Consider the following 20,980-nt stretch of genomic DNA (forward strand, 5'->3'; position numbering starts at 1 on the left):
CGTGAGCCTCTGGGTTTGTGGTCGCGTCGGCGTCGGTCGAGAGGAGTTCAAGCAGTCGGTGCAAGCTGCTCAATCGAATCGACCTAGATTTTGTTTGACCTCGACGACGGACCGGCGATCCTCGATCGGTTTACTGCCGAGTTCGACTATTGCATGTCGCAACCTTTTGATAAAGAGAGTTTGGATTGGAAAAGAAAGAAAAGGGTTGGGCCGGCAATCCAGAAACAATGCCGGAGAGGGAAAGCAATTCAAACCACAGGAACAGAGTGAAAAGGGGGATGGAAGGATGGCCTGGTGGTCGTGGTAGTGGTGGAACGGCAAGAGAGCCGTGCCCCCCCTGGTTGCCTTGTCAGGGTAGGAGGGAATTGGGTGCAAGGGTACGAGACGGTGGGTTAAAATCGGGTAGTACCACCGTACAATGGAACGGTCCTGTAGGAAAGAGGCAAGGAAGGTACCAGTCCGTTTGAGGGTAGTTTCTCCGGCCTCTCGTGTATTGTGAAGGTAGGTAAGGTAGGTGAGAAAAGATGAATCAACTAATTGAACTTGTTGGATTTGTGACGCAGGATGAGAATCTAGAGAATTGCTGGCAGGAGGCGGATCAATTCAAAAAAAAAAAAAACCCCAAGCAGGTTGGAGATTGAAGTGTTCGTGCTGCTGACCAGACTGATGAGAAGCGAGAAGATGGGAAATTAGCAGACACGGCGGACTGTGACTGGCTTGATCGTTGACGAGAACCGATGAGAGGAAATGTCCGTCCTCCGCCTGTCCTTCGCGACCTCTGGCCCACACTTGAAGGGTACTTAGGTACCTTGCCGATAGGTGACTAAATGAAGTAGTGAGAATTGATCATCGTTGATTTACAGCACGGTCATGTTGCTACGTCTTGATGATAATTCTATTCTATAACTTCTTCAGATGCTCATGAACCGAAATGTCACTTTGGCCATAAACGGCCTCGTTTGACATCAACTTAGTCAAAAGTATCGATTCAGCTACCATTCTACAGTACAGAAAAATTAGGCAAAGCAGCTGAGGCAGGTGGGTGAAGGCGATTGAATTGAATGCAAGGTCCTCCCTACGGCCGTGTGTCTGCAGATGGACTAGTAGCGGCAGGGGTACATCCATGCATCCATCCTGGCTCGTGTGGCTCTGTTTTCCGTGTGGGGCCAACGGTTGCTGATCCCTGCAGCAAAAAGCGACACTAGTCCCTGGATGAAAGTCCAATGAAAAATTGACCCAGGTATCGAATGGAGATCTGCGCCTTCCTTGGTAGGTGGCTGGCGTGTTGAAGTTGCGACGGCCTTGGTACCTAGGGTGGATGGGAGTGTGATTCTAAAATGGGGACGTCTTCGGCAGCAAACAAAACATGTGTACCTTGAGAACACAGGGAACAAAATGGATCACCGACAGTTCATGCGAGGCACAGCCAACCAAATAACATTCTTGAACCAGACTGGCAATTCACAAAGAATCATACCTAGCCCACTGTTTGATTGTCTTTTTATGAGTATCGTTTTGAGGGGACACGACGCCTTCCGTCTCGTATTGTTATCGGATAGACTGTACGTACTGCCACGCCGCCGCCGTCAATCTGTCGCCAGCAGCGGGGATTTCTGAGTGCGCTGAGGCACAGGGAAGACAAAGACAGGTCAAGTACCGCCCAAGCCGCCATCCCAGTGGTCCGACCAGCTTCCGTACTACACTACTAAAGCCCACTTTCCTTGCGCCGCACATAAATTCAGGCCAAGACGAGGACAGAGCGCTTGAAACGGACCCCTGAACCAAGATGGAGAACTGGGTGGACCCTTGAGCCAATGGGATTGTGGAAAACGGTGGCCGTTTCCCTTTTGCCGTCGTACTGGTTGTGGGCAGAATGGTCGTTTGCTGGGTGTTTTGCCGGGACCACGCCACCATCTGCAAGTACAAAGTTACCTCTATTTTTTGCTTGTTGATTACGGATTGAAAGGAGTCCTGGATCAATAACTGCGACGTAAGCCCCCGATTGATTTTGTCGATGCACCGAGCCCGGCACGGATGGAAAAGAATAGGAAAAAGCCCCAAGCGGTCGGCTGCCCATGTGGCTTTTCAGCACCCTGCATAGTGATGTCAATCAACGAATTACATAAGCGGAGAGGCGGCTTGTTGATTTGCCCAAGTACAGTTTGTTTTGTTACCTGTGCCGCCCCACAGGTGAATGGAACACTTCAACCGATGCAACTTGATGTCACGGACTCAATACCAATCGCAGAGTCAATGCAGGATGTTAAAATAGTAAGGAGTTCGTCGAATCAACAGCTAGTTATCAGCCGCAGTCTGATGTGCGTGCGTGCGTCTGGATTTTTCTTATTTTTTTTTTAAGTTTTTAAGTCTGGTGTCTAGGATGGTCTACAAAAAAAAAAAAAAAAAAAAGAGCCAAAATCTTCCCAGACCCACGACCCTGCAGACTGTCAGCTTAATCGCCTCCTTCCAGTAGAGGTAGCGTTGCTGGAGCGTCCACATACAAATCCGGGGGACGCGGAAAACTTCGTTACCCTACCCGCAAAAGCTCGTGTCGTATCCGAAAGATATCGACTACAGATTGCGCTATTTACTCTGGGCATCAGATAGTGTTTTCGTCAACTTTTACTTCTCCTTTTCTTCATTGGTGTGCCGCTTGAGCCACTTGACTATAGAAAAAAAAAAAAAAAGACAAAGAAAAAGCAACGAAGAACGCCGGATCTGTCAGACTAGAAGCCGTACAGTAGCTGAATCACGCGCCACATAATACTTTCCCTGAAGATCTTAAGTTTGATCCGCCATTTGCTTTTCTTTTTCTCCATGCTTTTCCCACGTTGGACAGGCGACTTACTACTTTCATGTGAAGGCGTTTTATAAACTTGTCAGAATTTTCACAGCATCACGAGTTGACCAGGTGACAGGTTAAATATTGTTCAGTCAGTCAATCCTAGTAGCCGTATTTCAAAGCTTTTGTTTCCAAAAAAAAAACGGTGATGAGCAGCGTTAATAAACTTGATGCGCATGTCAGTGCGTATCACAATTTCGTATCTTTTTTTTTTTCTTTAGAATATTCAACTTCTGAAACTAGGAGGGGCTGGCTGCCCGAAATTTCGAAAGACATTTGATATGGATACCTTTTGATATTCTACCCGTCAATCATAATCCGGCAATCATATTCTGGGCAGCCAATCCTGCAAAAAAAAGTTACCATCAGACAATCGCCCTTCCTACCCTTCCAATAATTACAACATACATCCTTTCCGACATTCCTTCCACGGCCCAACCCTCGTGAGAGGTCGCAAGCGCTTGCCTGCAGCACACACACCGATCGTCGATTGGATATCATGCAACCCGCGCACTGAATGTGGGGTTGGCAGTGGCTGTTTTCAGGTGTCAATAAATAATTCCTACCTACCTACATTTAGGTACCTTACGTATGTACGTTTCTCTCGAGTTCTACGTAAGCATCCTTTTTAGCACAGTCTAGACAAGGGTCGGCTATCCAATGTCCCCATGCGGTTTGAATCGCACCTTTGGGGTACTTCCTGATTTTGGTGCCGCAGATCGGGGTAGGTGGAACCCGCTTGCCAGATACTAGGTTTGTGACGATTCACTTGACGTGCGGTGATGGGTTGGTTGGGTTCGGCGGCTCGACAGTCCTGTCAGATCGGTCTTGTTTTTTTGTCATGCTGCAAGATGTTGCCAGTCGCTTATGTCAAGATACGAAGCAGTATCCGTATGCATTGATTAATTACCTAGTTATCCCAGTTATTGTTACAGAGTGAAACGTTCATTAAGGTAGACAAGTCGGATTATATCTAGGTCGATATTTCACGTAGTACGAAAGTAGATGATATATTTAGGTACTTAGATACAAAGTCTCTAGGTATACATAAAGGGCTTAGCCGTACATCGCGAGTATTCTTGGATAGTCGAAGCGGTATCCGGATATTACGCAAGCTTTCTCTCTTTACCAGTTTATTTTTGTATTTTTATTTAGTAGAGGGTTGCCAGAAAACGCTCCAGGCTGTCCGATTTACATAGAATATCCAACTCAACAAACTGTCCTGATGATAATGCCTGGAATTTCCGGCGTCACTTTCGCCATGCCCGACACAGAGGCTACAATCGAGCCTCTGCCTCGTAGACCCAACCTAAGCAGAGGTTGCTCAGCCCCGTACGTATGATCTGATAAACATCATAATTAGACCAACAACAGAAATATATACAAGAGATGTAGCAGCGATGGGGCTGAGTATCGTTCTAACCAAATTTGAGGGGGGTTTTCTTTTCTTTTCTTCTTCTTCTAGGAGTTGCCAAATTATCAACGGCCTAACTGAAAATGTCACTGGAGAATAAAAAGGTTTTTGTTGTTGATACTCGCATTGTCACAATGACACATCGCCAAGGTTTTACCCTGGTTAATACTGTGCCAGTTCCGATTGCTCGCGTAGCTTTCTTTGCGGCATATTTTTAGTATTTCTATTCTTTCCTCTTTTTTTTTAATTTTTTTTATTCCTTCTTATTATTATTATTTAATTTTTTATCACTCTTTTTTTTCTCACCTCGTTCAAACGAACGCGCGCGCTAACCGACGGAAGATGACGCTCTTGCATTTTTTGATCGCCCATCGCCTATCGATCGGTTTCTACTAGCTAGCTCAAAAAGAAGTATCCGTCTCCAATCATCTCTCGTCACACGAAACCAGATTGCTGTAATGCATATGGTCACATGGATCGATCAACACTGAACAGGCATTGGTGTAGATGATTCTTCCATTCTGCCAAGACCTTTGCGATATTATCGTGATCCAAGGGTACCTAACTATATAATCCAAAACAAAAGGCAAAAAAAAAAGGGGGGGGGGGAACATGGTCAAAATATGCAAGCCCAAAATATGGCTAAAGGCGGTATGACATCAGTTTGTTTCCTTTGTTTGTTCGCTTTGCTCATGATCCGTCACCAATGATTATTCAACGGCTTAGTTACGGCAGGACATCCTAGAGTCTCGCATCAATCTGGGGATTGGGTACGAACGTTTGTTTATTCATTCGCATCCCACCATACTTTGGGCCATGAGAAGAAAAGAAACACAAAGCCCGACCAGTTCACTGTAAGCCAAAGACAGTGTGGAGGGAAATAAAAAGTCCCTCCCCTTTTAGCCGCCTTAGTGCAAGCGCCGACAACGCCATGCCCCCCCTGATAATGCTATAACAAATCAAGAATCCCGGAGAGTGTACTAAGAAAAAAAAGAGTAGAAGAAAAGAATCCATGTCCACCACTTATCGTCGCTCAGGTCCCATACGCTAGGGGCTTCAACCGCCGTTTCCATGGAGGTCCAGCCATACAAAATTCGCTCTTGGGTATACTCCAGTTCCTTATTTTTTCTTGGATGATAAAACAGACAGAAAAAAAAAATAAAAATCGACGTATCACATCTATCCATGCTCTCCAAATTTCCATCATCACAATCATGAGACGGGTGACTGATTCACCTCATGATCCTTCTTTGAATAGATACGACTTCAAGCCTGTATAGCTGGCACACCGTTGATGAAAGCTTCGGGTCCGAGCTGTTGAAACAATGGCGTTAGTTGCTTGTCACACTTTTTGAAGCAGCCATCAATGGGAATTATTGCTTACCGTTGTTTCCCGAAACTTTACCATCGCAGCTTCCAGGTCCCAATTGACCTGGGTCAGGCACATTTCTGAATATTCGGGTGTCATGTTTGTGCGCCTAGAAAGCTCAGCCACGAGCTGTTGCTTCTGTAATTCAGGGTTCTCAGGGGCAACATTGCTTGTTGGTGCTCCCTGAGGTGGCGGAATAGGGTTGTATGCCCGCAGAGAGAGCATGTCGCTCACAACGCGAACCTGCGGTCCACCAGGTGCGCCAGGACCAAGAACAAATGTCCTGGAGAAGCTCCGTTGACCAATATTATCGCTGTTGGGATCCTTCTCCTCAAATTCACCATGTATGTTGATGATGAGGCCATCGACTCCCTGGGCGCTTTGACTGCTAGGGTCGGCAAGTGCAGGAAGTGGATGACAGTCGACGAGGTATTTGCTGGTGCTGCTAACAAGATCCGGATGCTTGGTGGCTGGTAGGTTCTTCCACAGCTCCTGGATCAACTGGCGTCCCTTGAGGAGACGCTGGATACGCGGTCCGGGGTGGGTGATTTTGACCAGGTTGCGGGAGTATTTTAGGTATGGTTGCCATGATGGGACAGGAGTGTCGACGTCTCGCGGTGCCTGGTTGACCACGGATAGCGAGAAACTCGTTTTTTCGTCATAGAACATGGCAGCAAGGCCTGCTCTGTCTGTGTCAAACATGGGTAGGAACTGGAGGAGGAATTGTTCTCCAATGTTGCCGGCATCACGAAAGTCGGCTCCGCCTTGGGGAATGGGTGTAGGTTGCATGGCAGCTTTTGCGGCCTCCTCGGCTGCAACCTGCTCCGGGGTTCGTACAGTTGTGCCGCTGAGGAGCTGAAGCTTGGGAAACCACTTCATCACCTCCTCCTTGTAGTTGGGCTCGTTTGTCTCGATCGGGTTGCCTGTGAGCAGTAGGGTTTCAAGGCCTTTGAAGTAGTGTCTCCACCTGGACAGCGACCTGCTATCTTTGAAGAGGTTTCCACTGCAATCCAAGTGCTTCAGGTCCGGAAACGTAGTGGCGAGGGTAAATACTCGGCTGACATGGTCGATCGAGTTGTTGGCGAGGGAAACGCTGTGAATAGCCTCGCGTTTCTGTTCAGCGCCCGAGAAAACTTCGTCGCATATGGTCATTAGAGCCATGAATGTCTTCTCGGCACGTTCCTTGTCGGCGAAGGCTGCCATCTCCGAGAGAACAGGGTCCTGGCCCAAGCCTGAGAGGTCTAACAGCTTCCGTTCGATATCATAACGTCTGCTCAGAATGGCCTTGAACTTCTCCTTTAGCTCGGAGGTTTCCGCTGACGGTTGTGATGCACTATGCGTCTTCGAGTCACCGGGCCATCCCTGATCGCTCTCGGTGATAGCAAGAGTGGTGCCAGCAAACATCCAGCCGTTGAGTTTTACTATCTCTTCAGCGTCCTCCTTACTAGCGAGGACATGGAGAACGAGGTTCTTATCAAGATGAGACTGGGGTTGGAAAGTTAGTATGCAATACCATATTATGATTCTGATCAACGTGGCTATTATCAAATGAATACAGGGCCCATAAGTAACAACCAAGAGTCCATACACCGTCTGCCTCCGAGGATCTAACCCCGGTCAAATTCACCTTGTCTACGCGGTGGTATTTCCCAGTGGTGATGAGGCCGAAGGCAAAGATTACTCGGCATGGTCCCGAGTTTGCTATCTTTTGACATACCTTTTTGACAGTTACAGTCCTTTTACACATGTTTTGAGCCTTTCGCTCCAGAAAGTCAAGAATGTTCCGCAAGCCTTGATCTTGGTTGCTGGAGGCCTTGCTCTGCTTGAGGCCTTCGACCCTGAGTATTGTTGTGTTGTGTGATCGCCTGGGGCGTGTGCTAACTTCTGAACCATTCGAGTTGATGTGTCGCAGGATCTTGTCCTGCGCGGCCACTATGGCCGACCGACCTGGGGGCCCGCTACGCAGGCCAGGACGTCCGCGCTTTGTTGAAGGAGCGTTCTTGTCGTTGTTTGCGGACCTCTTGCCTATGCCTCCGCCTGACTTGGTTGTTTTTATCGCAGCATCCATGACGAGGTCACCATCGCGGTCAACCCTGCCAGGGCCACCGCCACGACGGGCACCAGCACCGCCTCTCGTGGAGCTGCGGGTGGTTCGCGCTGGTCCTGTCGGAGGAGCCATGGTCGAAGGATTGCGGAGACTGTGTTTGTGTTGTGTAGACTGTTGAAGTGCGCAGGTTGGCTAATCGAGGTTTAATGATATAACGAGCGAAAATATGGGTGACTAGGTCGAAAAGAAGGTCGTAGGAGATGCGCAATTGAAGGATGCGCTCGCGCAAAACAAGGAGTGTTGGTGGGTTGGTGGGCTTTTTGTGCAAGATCTCTGCCGGAAGCTCTTTGTCCAGGAGATCTGCAAACGGCCACTGTTTGCTTGAAGTGTGCGACTCAGTTCAATGACAGAACATAAATGGATGTCTTGACCGAGCGCAATTAAATAGGAGAAAAGGATGCCACGACAGCAGGTGACGGGGAAACAAAGGTTAGTTTCCACTCGGCTGCATGCAGGAACACACGACCTGAAGCTTGAAAGACAAATGACGATGGGTCTAGGCGCGCTCCAGCAAAAATGTCCATGGCATGGTTTCGGCAGCCATGTGTTTATGTAAGATTCCCGACCCCACTTTGCGCGCAGAACGCCTTGGCTGACTCATTTCTGTTAGGCAGTAACACGCAAAAAATGTCAAAAATGTTGCCAAGCAGGTGCCAGCACACGTGACCTGGCGTTTTAGTAATTCGCGAGTAGGCCGACAAGCGCGTTTTGGTTGTTTTGCAATGCCAGCCACGACCATCAAGACCACTACATACATTTTCTTGATTCGGTGGCTAAGAAAGGTTCATGTTCAGTCACACTGCGCGCATGATGTCAAATGAGATGGGAATTGCTTTATAATCACTGGAATGATTTCTATGATTTTTTCAGTAATATAAACATGACTCTGCTGTGGGGGATCAAACTTGCCCACGATCCTTAAGATGGGTTCTGACTACGACTCTTTCGACGACGATGTCGTTGATGAGGTGTTGATGGCTCTCGACAAACCAGTGACAATTGGGCTGCATGCTCGCCAGCAACAACAACAAAGGGTTATTTTCAATACAATAGTAAGGAAACATTGATTCTCTGCATAAATAAATCAACAGATGCTAACCCACATAATAGTCCCATACTGCGACAGAGCTGGAATTGGAAGATCTTGGCTCAGATGCATTTGACTACTCACCTGAGAGGGAACGGGAAAGGCCATCTCAACCTGCACGTAACCAAGTGCGAAACTTTCAGCAGACCACCCTGTTAGGTCGCATTGCGAGCCAAGCTCCTGAGCCTTTGGGGACACAGCCGCGCAATTCTAGGGTCTTTCGCGCAGATTTGCCTCCAGAAGCTCCGACACATCATGCACTTGATACCGAGGCCCTGAAAACATGGGTGTATCCAACCAATCTAGGTCCAATCCGTGACTACCAATTCAGTATCGTCAAAAATGGTCTTTTCAACAACACACTCGTGGCCCTCCCCACTGGTCTTGGAAAGACCTTCATTGCAGCAACTGTGATACTCAACTTTTTTCGTTGGACTCGAAATGCTCAAATGGTCTTCGTCGCTCCTACAAAGCCTCTGGCATCTCAGCAAGTCGAAGCTTGTTTGAATATTGCTGGCATTCCTCGCTCGCAGAGCACTCTTCTTACGGGAGAAACCAAGCCGGTACTTCGTGAGGCCGAGTGGGAGGACAAGCGACTTTTCTTCATGACACCGCAGACATTGATGAATGATCTCTCAAAGGGCTATGCTGACCCCAAAAGGATCGTGTTGCTCGTCGTGGACGAAGCGCACCGCGCCACTGGAGATTATGCTTACGTCAAGGTCATCGAATTTATCCGTCGATTCTCCAAGAGTTTCCGCGTGCTTGCTCTCACGGCTACACCAGGATCTACCGTCGAGGGTGTTCAAGACGTGATTGACAACCTAGGCGTTTCACACGTTGAGATCAGGACTGAGGAATCAATCGATATACGAAATTATGTCCACTCACGTGAAATAGATCGCGTCGTCTTGGAGCCATCAGATGAGATGCTTCGTATTAGTGAGCTCTTTTCACAAGCCTTGAAGCCTCTATACTCCAAGATAAGCCAGCAGAACATTTATATCGGGCGCGACCCCATGTCAATAACAACCTTCGGTCTACTCAAAGCCCGGCAAGACTGGATGAAGGGTCCCGGAAGGTTCGCTAACCAGGGGTTGAAGATGATGTTAATGGCTATCTTTACTATCTTGCAAAGTCTTGCTCACGCCATCAAGCTACTCAACTACCATGGTATTCGGCCATTCTACGATAACCTGGTTGCATTCAGGGCTGAGACAGAAGAGAAGGGGCAGAAAGGCTCCAAGTACAAGCGGCAGCTGATCGGCGAGTCGAGCTTCCAAGAAATGATGGATCTTGCATCCAAGTGGCTCAAAATTGACGGGTTTGCTGGCCATCCAAAGTTGACACACCTCTGTGACAACCTACTCAACCACTTCATGGATGCCGGCGAGGGGTCGAGCACACGGGTTATTGTCTTTAGCGAATATCGAGACAGCGCTGAGGAGATCACCCGTGTCCTCAACGTGCACAAGCCTATGATCAGCGCCTCACTTTTCGTTGGTCAGGCAGACTCAAAGAAGAGCGAAGGAATGAAACAAAAACAACAGATCGAGACAATTGCTAAGTTTAGAGATGGGATTTTCAACGTGCTAGTTGCCACATCGATCGGTGAAGAGGGTCTCGACATTGGACAGGTCGACCTCATCATTTGTTACGACGCATCCTCATCGCCCATCCGTATGCTGCAGCGCATGGGACGGACAGGAAGGAAGAGGGCTGGAAAGATTACGCTCCTTCTCATGAAGGGTAAAGAGGAGGACAACTATGCCAAAGCACAGGACAACTATGAAAAGATGCAGAGGCTTATTTGTGAGGGCAGCAGGTTCAACTTTAGGCACGATCTATCATCCAGAATTGTTCCTCGAGACGTCAAGCCCGAGGTTGACAAGCGCATGGTGGAGATTCCTATCGAGAACACACAGGACACCTCGCTGCCGGAACCCAAAGCCCGCAGTACTCGGGGTAAGAAGGCAAGCAAGAAAAAGTTCAACATGCCAGATGGTGTTGAGACGGGGTTTAACAGCGTAGCGTCAATGCTCGGCATTTCAGCCTCCAAGGCTAAAGCAAAACCAAACAAGTCACCCATAAGAGTTGAACCCAAGGAGACCGATGAGATCTCTCCAGTGCCTCCTCTTGAGAGCGTCTTACTCAGCGCAAAAGAACTCGCAGAGCTGAACAAAAAGTATAGAGACTTGCCATTCTTTCACCAAGACACCGAAGAAATCAGCATGCCGAGCTTGACTGCCCATCCGGATCTACAGCGTGTGCTTCGGCCCACGGTTCACGTCAAGCACGGCTCGTATACCAAACGGTGCGTCAGGCTGTTTAAGAAATTGTCAAATTCCCAGGGGATCGAGACTAGGCATACAAAACCACATGGGCATACCGACACGAGCAGATATTTGGATATACCCGCGCCTCCGTTTGCAGAAGAAACTGGCGAGGATGTCGTCGTCGTGTCGTCGGGTCGCAAACGTTCCCTTTCGCCATCATCCGCAGCCAGCCCACCGCCGCCAGGTCGCAAGAGAAAAGCAAACGCTGCCGCGGCTCCAAGATCAAAACGACAGTCGGTCGTGGACGAATATGCCTCTGAATCCGAAGACGATGGGCCACCAGAACGTCAAAGAAAAACGAGCGTTGCTGCGGGTTCAAGATCAAAACGTCAATCTGTTGTGGACGAATATGCGTCTGAATCTGAAGCTGATGCGGGCGCTCGGGACTCCGAGGACGAAGAATCTTTGGGTTCACTCGCAGATTTCATATCAGATGGAGAAGCCAACGGCAATTTTCCCAAAGACATGACGGGCTTTACATCAGACGAAGATGACGACTACAGAAGTGGTACTCTAACTAAATCCTTGGCATCGGGACCCCTGCCAGGCCGTCAAGTACACCGGTCCTCAGGCGCGGCCTCGCAGGCTGGCACGGTAGCGCCAGCGGCACCCAAGCCGTTCTTCGTCCCGGCGTCTCTGCCGGGTACTCAACAGACGGATGACGACGAGGATATGCCCGACATTGGGGTTTTGGTAGGCAAGAAGCAACCAGAGACTAGAGTGCGTAAACCTGCCAAGAAAAACAACGCGGTGTTTCTGAGTAGTGACGATGATGACGATGACGATGACGACGAAGACGAAGTTCAGGCAGGTCCGGCAAAACGTGCTGTCCGCCGGCGGGTTATTGAGGATAGCGAAGGCGACTAAGTGGGAGTTTTTGTGGTTATCGTATAACGGTCCAATAAGAAGCTGAACTGTACCTCTGGACACTCCACATACACTGTAATGCACTTCATGTTTTAAAAACGATCGCAGAGGGCTCAATGGGCAGAGCTTAGGGCCGTCCCGCTTGGCACGTCGTAGCGGGTATTACTGAAGCTTACTTGGCTACATTACCCTACCTTACTGTGTGGGCCTACTTTGCCATAAAGTGATAAAGTGTCTACCTAAATGGAGGTAAACAGGCAGACAAATTCTCAAGTCGGAATGGTGAGCCCGCCTGGTCTTGGTATAGGCGCCTCAGGTAGGATACCCCAATTCATACGATTGAAATTTTGTGCGCGACTGCGATTGTGGCTTTTTTTTTTTTTTTTTTTTTTTATCTTTTTCAATCAAGTTTGCATCGCTTGGAAGAACCATTATGATCGTCACAATCAACTCGGTGTGGCAATTGGGAACCGACAGGCTGCTAGTTGCATTGTCGTCTGATTGGCACGGCACGGCGAACGACTTAAGTAGAGCTAGCTCTGGTCTAAACTTATTGTGACTGGTCGGCAAAGTGCTCATGGAGGGGGGAGGGTTGTCTCTTCTTTGAAGCTCATGTTCCAAATATCCCGATTTGCCGCTTGGATGTAAGACACGACGCTATGCCATATTTTTCTTATATTTCGCGTCTCTCGATTGGATTTCCAATTCGATTCCGGAGGTGCCAGGTGGCCCGGATTGCGTACACGTAGATGGGAAAAGGGGTGGGAGGGGGGGAACACGGCCGGGCTTCCTGTGATCATCCGGCCCCCAAACAATCAGAACGGAAAGAGCGGCGAAATTAGAGTCACAGCATTCATTTTCTATTTTAGCAGGCTTCACGATTCTCTGGCTCTTGATTCGCCCATCTCGCCGTTTTCCAGCTCGTTATTACGTAGAGTTTGCTGTGGGAAACGGAAGAAGAACAGAGAGAGAGAGAGAGAGAGAGAGAGAGAGAGAGAGAGAGAGAGAGAGAGAGAGAGAGAGACAAAAATAAAAATAAAAATAAAAATAAACACCATGCGAGGTAGTAAATCAATATTCGTCAGAAAGGGATTCTACTAGCTCCGACCAAAACCCTCAGGTAGCACGATTTTCTTGAATTGTCAAATGTGGCAGGACATGACAGTTTGCATATGACCTACTTTTGATGGTTATTTCTTTCCTCTCTTTCCAAGGAAATGCTGTTCGTTTGCTTCACCACCCAAGGGAACGGTCACTCTGGCATTCGTATCGTATTACCTACCTCCGCTTGTTACGCCTAGTCTCTGGGGATTGGTGGATATGAATACAACAGAACCATTTTTAATTAAGCGAGTGGATCTCCCCCGGCCACTTCTCATGGCCGAGTAGGCTCAGCCTTACCACCCCAACCAAAATGACTGGCGGCAAATGAAGCAATCAGAATGGACGTGAACCGTGAGCGGGGACAGGAATTGGTTTTGGGAAGAATAGACTTTTTTTGTCGACTCTTCCCGTCGGTGGAGCTCTCATCCGTCCGTAAATTATTATCAATCACTTATCTATGTCTTGGAATGGCATGACGCTTGAACGGTAGACGATGGAAGGATTTGTAAATGACTGGCTCAGTGCAAGCTTATACAGATCTACGAAGTACCGTACTCCATAAATCTTCTTCCCTTCCCAGGGTATGTTCGCTAAGAATCAGTGTTGGGATAGTGGGTCTGATGGCAGCCCAGGACTGGCTGTGTATTGCTTGTTTGCTTGTCTCAAATTGCTACCTAAAACTTTTGACACTTCATCTCTACCATTTACAATGCTGTGTTTAGTCCAAGAAATGGCTTACTGCAAGTTTGTAAAGCGATGCCTGGGGAGATTGCAAGCTATACAGTAACTCAAGAGGAAAACGGAGGGCACGGCGACGCGACGGCAATCGATGGTGTCGTGCCAAGAACCAATTTGCCAGAGCTGGTCAGTTGGCTGGCTTACCTACCTTACCTTACCTTATTTATCACCTACCCAGGGTCCGCACGTTACAAGGATGAAGGGCGCTCCCGGACTGCCGAACTCGTAGTATTTTAAATTGAGAAAGAGTTTGCTTGATCCTTCATCCTGAATCATTGAACAGCTAAGCTACAATATAGAACTAGATGCTGACATAAAGCAACATGGCATAGAAATAGGCCTTGTAGGATCTGTAGAAAATAATGTTTGGAAATGTCCTGGCGTCAAATCACGACTTGAGGATAAACCAGAAACCTGTGGTCTGCGAGGGGAAGAGGCGAAGCAGGACCTAAGCCCACCGTAGTGCGCGCAAATGTACTTCTTGCGGCTCAATAGCGGTCAACTGCTATGTGATTACAAACAAAAGTGACTTCCAGACCTACCCTTGGCCGTTGCAACACTGGGGCTGTGGGCTTCATCCCGCTAACCGTAATTGGACAAGCCGCTTCAAGGTGGAGCAAGTTTTAGGCAACAGCGCGAGAATAATATGGGCAGGACATGGCTCCCCTCGAAAACGAGGGACCGAAGCTGTCTCTCTGCCGCCAAATCCATCTCACTCATCATCTCAACATATCCCTCGGCCTGACGTTTCTGATTTTTTTCCCCTCCTTTCCTTCCATTTGTTTTCGCAACTATCGACAGCTGCTTCGTCATCACATTGGGTTTGTTTTTTTTCTTTGATTTCGTTTTCTTTGTCTGTTCCAGTGTCCTGTGCCGCCACAAATTGGGGCTTACTCGGATCTGAATACGCCAATTGTTCCTGTCATTCCGTCTCATAACCTGCGGACTGCCCGGAATCCGGAGAGCTCGGAACCCCATAACTTTCCATTGTTTTCCTCACCGTCTACTATCGCCTTTGTCAGGCTTGTCGTCTTCTGCTCCTTTATACACTGTTGGATTGCAACGTTCAGCCTTTCTCAGCCATCAACTGCGTTACCGCCGTGTCCTGGCGTCAAGTGCCTGCTTTGAAAATCGGCAACTGGTATGTTTACTACTTTGTTTCCCTTTTCACTTTCGTCCTGGGATTAGCTCTGAAAGCTATATCCACGAGGATTGGTTCCTGGGATTACCCATTTTCTCTTCAATCTTTCCTATCCCACACGACGGTTCCTAAACAAGCCGGGCGCCGGCCAATCCCGCGTCGTCACCTGTCGTCATTCGAATCAATGGGGATTTGATGCGTCCGCGCTTGCGTGGTTGTGACTCACATATCCCCGCTTCAGCCCTATCTCTGCAAACTTGTCCTGCATTCCTGTGGATGGGTGCTAACAGCCCACCGTAGCCTCTCGCTTCTTTTAAACGTTGTTGAAGCAGCCGGGGACTCTCCCCGCAAGTCTAGGACGCCAAGATGTCGAACCCTCGAAGGACCCCGATGACTCGTCCTGATTCTGTCCTACCTCTTAAGACCACTTTGGCTGTTCTCACCAAAGGGGCTTCCTTCTCACCCATCAGCCCGGCAACACCTGAGTCTTCATCCTCATTCACGCCGCCTTCATTACCTACTCGATCTCATACCGACCTCGATGATGTTGTCGACGCGCACCGTCGACGTGTTGCTTTGACTCTCGGCGATATCGAGAAGACCCTTGCTGGCATGTCGTTGGACTCTCCTACCCCCAACAAGGCTTTCCGTGACAACAGCTACCCTCTTCCAAGGGGTCTTCTGGACCCTACCCTGATCGGAAAGGAGATGGATGTCGAACGTCGTGTGCTGAGGCCTCGGCCCGTCCGCCGCCGTGGGCAATCCCACCACCACGAATCCGACAGTGGACTGGGTTCTTCAATCCTGTCAACGAAGCAGAAGAGCACACCAAATGCTGATTCCACCCCGGCAAAGGCTGGTGTTAAAGGATCTGCCGTGACACGGTCGGCCGCTTCCTCCACCTCAAAGAACCTCCCCAGCCTCAGTGCTCGCGCAACAAACCGCGTGTTTGAGCACACATTGAAATCCCTCCTTGCCGATTCTTCCTTCAAAGAGTTTCACCCTGTTCTCCTGGAATGCCCGCGTAAGATCCAGTCAAAGCAAATTGTTTGCTTGAGGGATGTCGAAAAGACGCTGCTTTTGACAGCACAGGTAAGCTACCCGACGAATCTGCCAGAATATGATGGGGATGCTAACAATGCCATGAAGGGAGTCACAAAAGCACCCAAGCTTTACCTTGACTTCTGCCTTTCCACTGTCCAATGCATCCGAGCCACAGTTGTCTATCTAAGTGAGACGGAGCAGCGCCGCCCCAAGGACGTCCCCTACAGCAGCGGCTACTTCATCGACCTTGTCGATCAAATCAAGCAATACGCCCAACAGCTTGCCGATCAAAAGAAGGCAGGTGCCTCGGACGCCAACATCAAGGAGGAGGTGAAGCTCCACGGTGGCATTGCCGTCAACGGCCGCCCGGCTGAGCTCGTTCGGATCAGTGGTGGCAAGGCCATCTCGCTGGCAACCGGCGAGCCTGTCGAGTTGGAAGAGGAGACTACCAGCCCCATCCGATTCAAGCGCTCGGCCAGCCAGCAGCTCGCCGACGACGATGAGATCATGCGTTCCATGGCTCGCCGCAAGAAGAACGCTCCTCCTGAGGAGTATGCGCCCAAGATGTGCCGTGAGCCTGGGTGCGGTAAAGAGTTCAAGAGGCCTTGCGATCTGACTAAGCACGAAAAGACGCACTCGCGTCCGTGGAAATGCCCCGTCACCACGTGCAAATACCACGAATATGGATGGCCGACTGAGAAGGAGATGGACAGGCACCACAACGACAAGCACTCGGCGGCCCCGCCCATGTACGAGTGCTTGTACAAGCCCTGCCCATACAAGTCAAAACGGGAGTCGAACTGCAAGCAGCACATGGAGAAAGCCCATGGCTGGACCTACGTTCGCACCAAGGCCAATGGTGGGAAGAAGATTGACAGCAACCCTTCAGGCAGTGTCACACACGCTACTCCTCAGCTCACCAACATGCCCACTCCTCCCAGTGACAACGGTGCATTTGCTGGACTGGCCACTCCGCCAATGGAGTACACCATGCCGGCGTACAACAACAACATCGAGTTCCCCACATATGTGGCTCAGGATCAGTTCCAGATCCAGTTCCCTCAGGAGCTCTCTCTTGACTATTCACCATCAGCCGCATCCGACCACGCAACCCCCTCCTCACACTCAAACGTGAGCGGTGGCTCTCCCTTTGAGTCTCCGTACCAAGACCCCAGCAGCGATTTCACCGTCTATGACGACATCTACAACGCCAACGCTCAGGTCCAGATGCAGAACCCTTTTAGTGAAAAGGATGCTGCGCAGTTCCTTGCGTTTGTCACCAACGCCGAGTTTCAAACTACCAAGGCTGCGCCGGTCCATTTCTCACCGACTGGCCAGGGAAACACCATGCTTTTTACACCCAGCACACTCGCCGACTACGACGAGAGCTTTGACGATTTCCAAAACAACGCGCAGATGGGCGCTGACTTCTGCCTCTTCCCTGCCAATGGGGTCAAGCAGAATTCACCTGCACCTCTGTTTGGCGAGATCCCCAGCGTCGCTGCTGGATACTCGCAGCCCACGTCTCAGGAGCTGTTGCCTAATGATTGGCGCATGAACCAGTACCAGGGAATGGGTTTCTCTCAAAACTGAAGCGATAGGATTTGATTTTATGATGGAGCGTGGAGCAACAAGCCTGTATTATTTATTGATTATTATTTGTTTTTGACGTCTCTTTGACACATGATACAATTCAATTTCTGAAGATTTAACTCTCGTTGCTTGGGAGACCTATTTACTTTTTTTTTCTTTTTGCGCGCCCATGATGACAGAAATGGCGTCTTTGTTTTCTTTATGTGGCCATCTTGACAAAAGATGTCATCGTGGGCCCTAATCTGTGTTTTCAACAGATCAAGATGAAGTATGACGCGAAGATCTTTACTCATTTGTCAACGTACTAGATTGCGCTCTCTTCTCTCTATCCTCATTTAGTCATTTTTTCCTGCTATGCGGATTGGACATTGCGGAAATCGAAAGTGATTTACCGTATTGGGAGGAACTTTTGGAAGACAGAAGGGAAATATGGAAGGGCTTTGGTTGGTTGCAGATATTGCTCATTGGCACACCAAAGCTAAAGGAAATAGTTGGTTTTAGTTTAGATACCTACTTTGACAGGCAATACTATTATTTTGTCTGTTACTCAATTTGTCACTTTGCTCTCCATTAGAGTGACTGGCAACATGCAATATTCTTTACGCCGTGGAAATGTACTGCTGGTATTGATAAAAGGTGACTTTTGGCCTGAAGAGTGGCTTCCACAATGGATAGGTGGCTGGAGGTGAAATTTCAGCCAGGTTGTGGAGAAAATCAGCAGCGTGGCCCACATTTGATTCCCACCAAAAGCCAACGCGCCTTCAAAATTTTGCCGACCTCGAGATTCTTTCAGGTTTACCACCACAACCTAGCTGATTCTCGCAACACGCGGTTCGAGTATGGACGGTGTTGTCTAGTGACATTCGCGGTGGCAGGTTCCAGGCTTGAGCGATTGTTTAATGTAAGTTTGCTTTTGGAAATTCTCCCTCTTTTCTTTCAGTTCAGTCTCTCGCTGCACTGCACCTACCCAGGCAGGTATCTATCTACCTGCTGCCCTCTTGCCCACTTTCTTTCTTGTCGCCTTTGTTACTCTTCTTTGTCTTGAGAGCTACCTTGAGCACCACGAACATGAACATGGTTCGCATGACTTGACCTACCCTCTCGTTGACTCATCCTTGCCTATTTGATTTTCTGCTTCCAACGATCAAAAAAAAAAAAAAAAAAAAAAAAAAAAAAAAAAAAAAAGATAAATCCCCAATACCATGATGATCCGGACCTCTAAAGGGTCCAACCCAATTATATCTCAGTAATAGGAAGAGCCGTCTGAGACTGTCTCCGGGGGAAAGGGGTTGACGTTTGGGGGATTTTTTTCTTCAGATGTCTTCCCCCGACCCTCCTCCGGCAACCTTCGTCTCGACTCTCTCGACCCGGCTCACACCAAACGCGTTGCATCGTCATATGTTCGCGGGGCTGTCGAGGGTGGTTGGGGCGGAGGGGGTGGGGATGGTTGTGCTTTGAACTCGGGTTTCTGATGGGGATTTATTCTAAAATGTTTTTTTTTTTTTTTTTGTTCTTGAGTTCTATGGGTTTGCTGTATGACTTTGGGGATCTAGTGTTGCTAACTCGCTCAAGAATGCTATAGGAACATTGATCAAACTTTGGGTGATTCCAAAGATAATATTGCAAAGAGCGAGTCTCGTGTTTAACAGGTAAGGTCAGGTGGGCAAGTTTGCCGCTTAAGCTGTGCCGGCAAGTCACAACATGTGGCAGTGGAAGGTATTATCAGGACAGAGTGATAGACCAGCACTTGTCTCAGCAGCGAGGTCTTAGGAACCTGACTGTCAGTCAATATACCGATGACAGGCTTTAATAAAAATAAACGATCAATTGTTAGTTCTCAAAGAAATGTAGGAAGTTACCAACTCCCCAACTCCAAACATGTGAGGCAATGGACTCAAGCGCTTGTATGGATACTACCCAATAAAACGGAAGCGCAATGAGGAAACAGTTATAGAAAACTTGATACTAGACTAGTCCATGTCAAAGTAGGACTTACCGTACCTAACCTTGACTTGAGCTACGGGACTTACAGGCGACGGCGTGAATGTACTGAGATGACATCCCTCGACAGGAGACACACTACGCGCCACCGCCGCCGGGTGCTGCGTAGCCCGCCTTTCCCTCGTCGGCCTATGTCTAGTTGGCGCGGTCGGCGGCGGCGGCGGTGGCGGAACCCGTGGCATGGGTGACGGCCTGGCGTTGGCCAGGGTCGAGTACTTGGACATTGGAATTGCGATCCGCTGCTGTCCAACCGGCCGCCCGTTGTTGTTGTTGTTGTTGCTGCTGCTACTGTAGCCATTAGTCGACCTTACCTGCTGTTGTTGCTGCGTGGCGACGTGGACGCCCGGTTGCAGGGCCGGCGGCGGCCGTGCTGGCCTTTTCGGTGGTGCTACGGGAAGTTTCTGTTTCTGTTTCTGTTTCTGCTGCTGCTGCTTCCGCTGTTGGTCCTGGAGGTCCCGGCGAGCTTGCTTGGCCTCCTCGGCCTTCCTGGCCTTCCCGGGGGCGCTGCTCAGCAGGTCGTTAAAGTGTTGGTCCACACGCCTGTCGCTGGCCTCCAGGGCCCTGCGGTCCACGGGCACGACGACCTCCATGCTGCAGACCTTGCGCTTGGAACGGCACATGAAGCAGCTGCCCTCCACGCGGCGAGCCTCGGCTTTCCAGGCTTCGCAGCGTTGGATTTGATTGGTGGGTAGTGTTTTGATGCACATTTTTTTGGTGCTTTTTTGGTTGTTCTAGTGGATGTGTGGTTTTTTTTTTCTAAAGGAGGGTCTGTGTGTATATGGATAGGTGGTGTATTGCGGTGGGTTTGATGCGCCTATGGGATGGTGCAGTCCAGAACCAAATGGATGTGATGTTGATATACGGAGAGTGAAGAACTTGGTAAAGTTCTTTGGAATAAGGAAGCTGGCCATGGTAAAGTCTTAAAGAGCAGAGCTATTATTCTCGTTCTTTTGTCACCAACAATGATTTGTACAAAGACTGGGCCGGAATATTGGTTACAAGGCCTCTTATAGAGGCATAAGGCCAACAAAGAAAAAGAAAAAAAAAAACCCTTGGTCTTCTTGGGTACAATGCCAACAGCATTGTCTTCCTGTTAAATCTTTGTTTGCACGCCTCTGTTAATGAGAACAACAGCAGAGGTCCAGAAAATCGTTCAACTTGGGTCTAGACTCTCTGATCAAGGACTTTTACCACAGCTCGTCCTAGGGAGGACAACTACTATACAACTAAGTGCTGACAACAGACAAAGGAGTTTCGACCCCATGAGACCCCCCATGATCCCATTTAAAAAGTGACTTGCACCGCACTTGCATCTAGCTCACCAACTACCGATGAGT

General features: G+C 49.0%; 4 protein-coding genes across 4 annotated transcripts; 2 read left to right on the forward strand and 2 right to left on the reverse strand.

The window, feature by feature from the left end:
- Positions 1–4,918: 4,918 nt before the first annotated feature.
- Positions 4,919–8,226, reverse strand: PgNI_04908 (uncharacterized protein). Its single transcript, XM_031124949.1, has 3 exons — positions 7,343–8,226; positions 5,641–7,110; positions 4,919–5,570 (listed from the first exon to the last, which is right to left on the reverse strand). The coding sequence occupies exons 1-3, from the start codon at positions 7,802–7,804 to the stop codon at positions 5,523–5,525; spliced, it is 1,980 nt and encodes a 659-aa protein (XP_030984671.1). The 5' UTR covers positions 7,805–8,226; the 3' UTR covers positions 4,919–5,522.
- A 390-nt stretch (positions 8,227–8,616) lies between these two features.
- On the forward strand, positions 8,617–12,022 carry PgNI_04909 (uncharacterized protein; the record flags this gene model as incomplete). The annotated part of the gene is made up of 2 exons (XM_031124950.1): positions 8,617–8,784; positions 8,843–12,022. The coding sequence occupies exons 1-2, from the start codon at positions 8,656–8,658 to the stop codon at positions 12,020–12,022; spliced, it is 3,309 nt and encodes a 1,102-aa protein (XP_030984672.1). The 5' UTR covers positions 8,617–8,655.
- Positions 12,023–14,569: 2,547 nt separating this feature from the next.
- PgNI_04910 (uncharacterized protein) lies at positions 14,570–18,200 on the forward strand. Its single transcript, XM_031124951.1, has 3 exons — positions 14,570–15,005; positions 15,306–16,097; positions 16,155–18,200. The coding sequence occupies exons 2-3, from the start codon at positions 15,372–15,374 to the stop codon at positions 17,640–17,642; spliced, it is 2,214 nt and encodes a 737-aa protein (XP_030983533.1). The 5' UTR covers positions 14,570–15,005; positions 15,306–15,371; the 3' UTR covers positions 17,643–18,200.
- A 1,412-nt stretch (positions 18,201–19,612) lies between these two features.
- Positions 19,613–20,350, reverse strand: PgNI_04911 (uncharacterized protein; the record flags this gene model as incomplete). The annotated part of the gene is made up of 1 exon (XM_031124952.1): positions 19,613–20,350. One exon carries the CDS (start codon positions 20,348–20,350, stop codon positions 19,613–19,615), a length of 738 nt encoding a protein of 245 aa, XP_030983532.1.
- Positions 20,351–20,980: the final 630 nt, after the last annotated feature.

The sequence above is a fragment of the Pyricularia grisea genome, assembly GCF_004355905.1.
Source record: "Pyricularia grisea strain NI907 chromosome Unknown Pyricularia_grisea_NI907_Scaffold_2, whole genome shotgun sequence".
NCBI classification, from domain to species: domain Eukaryota; kingdom Fungi; phylum Ascomycota; class Sordariomycetes; order Magnaporthales; family Pyriculariaceae; genus Pyricularia; species Pyricularia grisea.

What these genes read in the sequence shown, in the direction of transcription:
- PgNI_04908 (XM_031124949.1), bottom strand. Translation starts at nt 7,804, where the DNA reads ATGGCTCCTCCGACAGGACCAGCGCGAACCACCCGCAGCTCCACGAGA. An exon ending in GGACTGTAACTGTCAAAAAG is followed by an intron (nt 7,111 to 7,342) that starts GTATGTCAAAAG and finishes TTCCAACCCCAG; the next exon opens with TCTCATCTTGATAAGAACCT. An exon ending in TAAAGTTTCGGGAAACAACG is followed by an intron (nt 5,571 to 5,640) that starts GTAAGCAATAAT and finishes TTGTTTCAACAG; the next exon opens with CTCGGACCCGAAGCTTTCAT.
- PgNI_04910 (XM_031124951.1), top strand. Translation starts at nt 15,372, where the DNA reads ATGTCGAACCCTCGAAGGACCCCGATGACTCGTCCTGATTCTGTCCTA. An exon ending in CGCTGCTTTTGACAGCACAG is followed by an intron (nt 16,098 to 16,154) that starts GTAAGCTACCCG and finishes AATGCCATGAAG; the next exon opens with GGAGTCACAAAAGCACCCAA.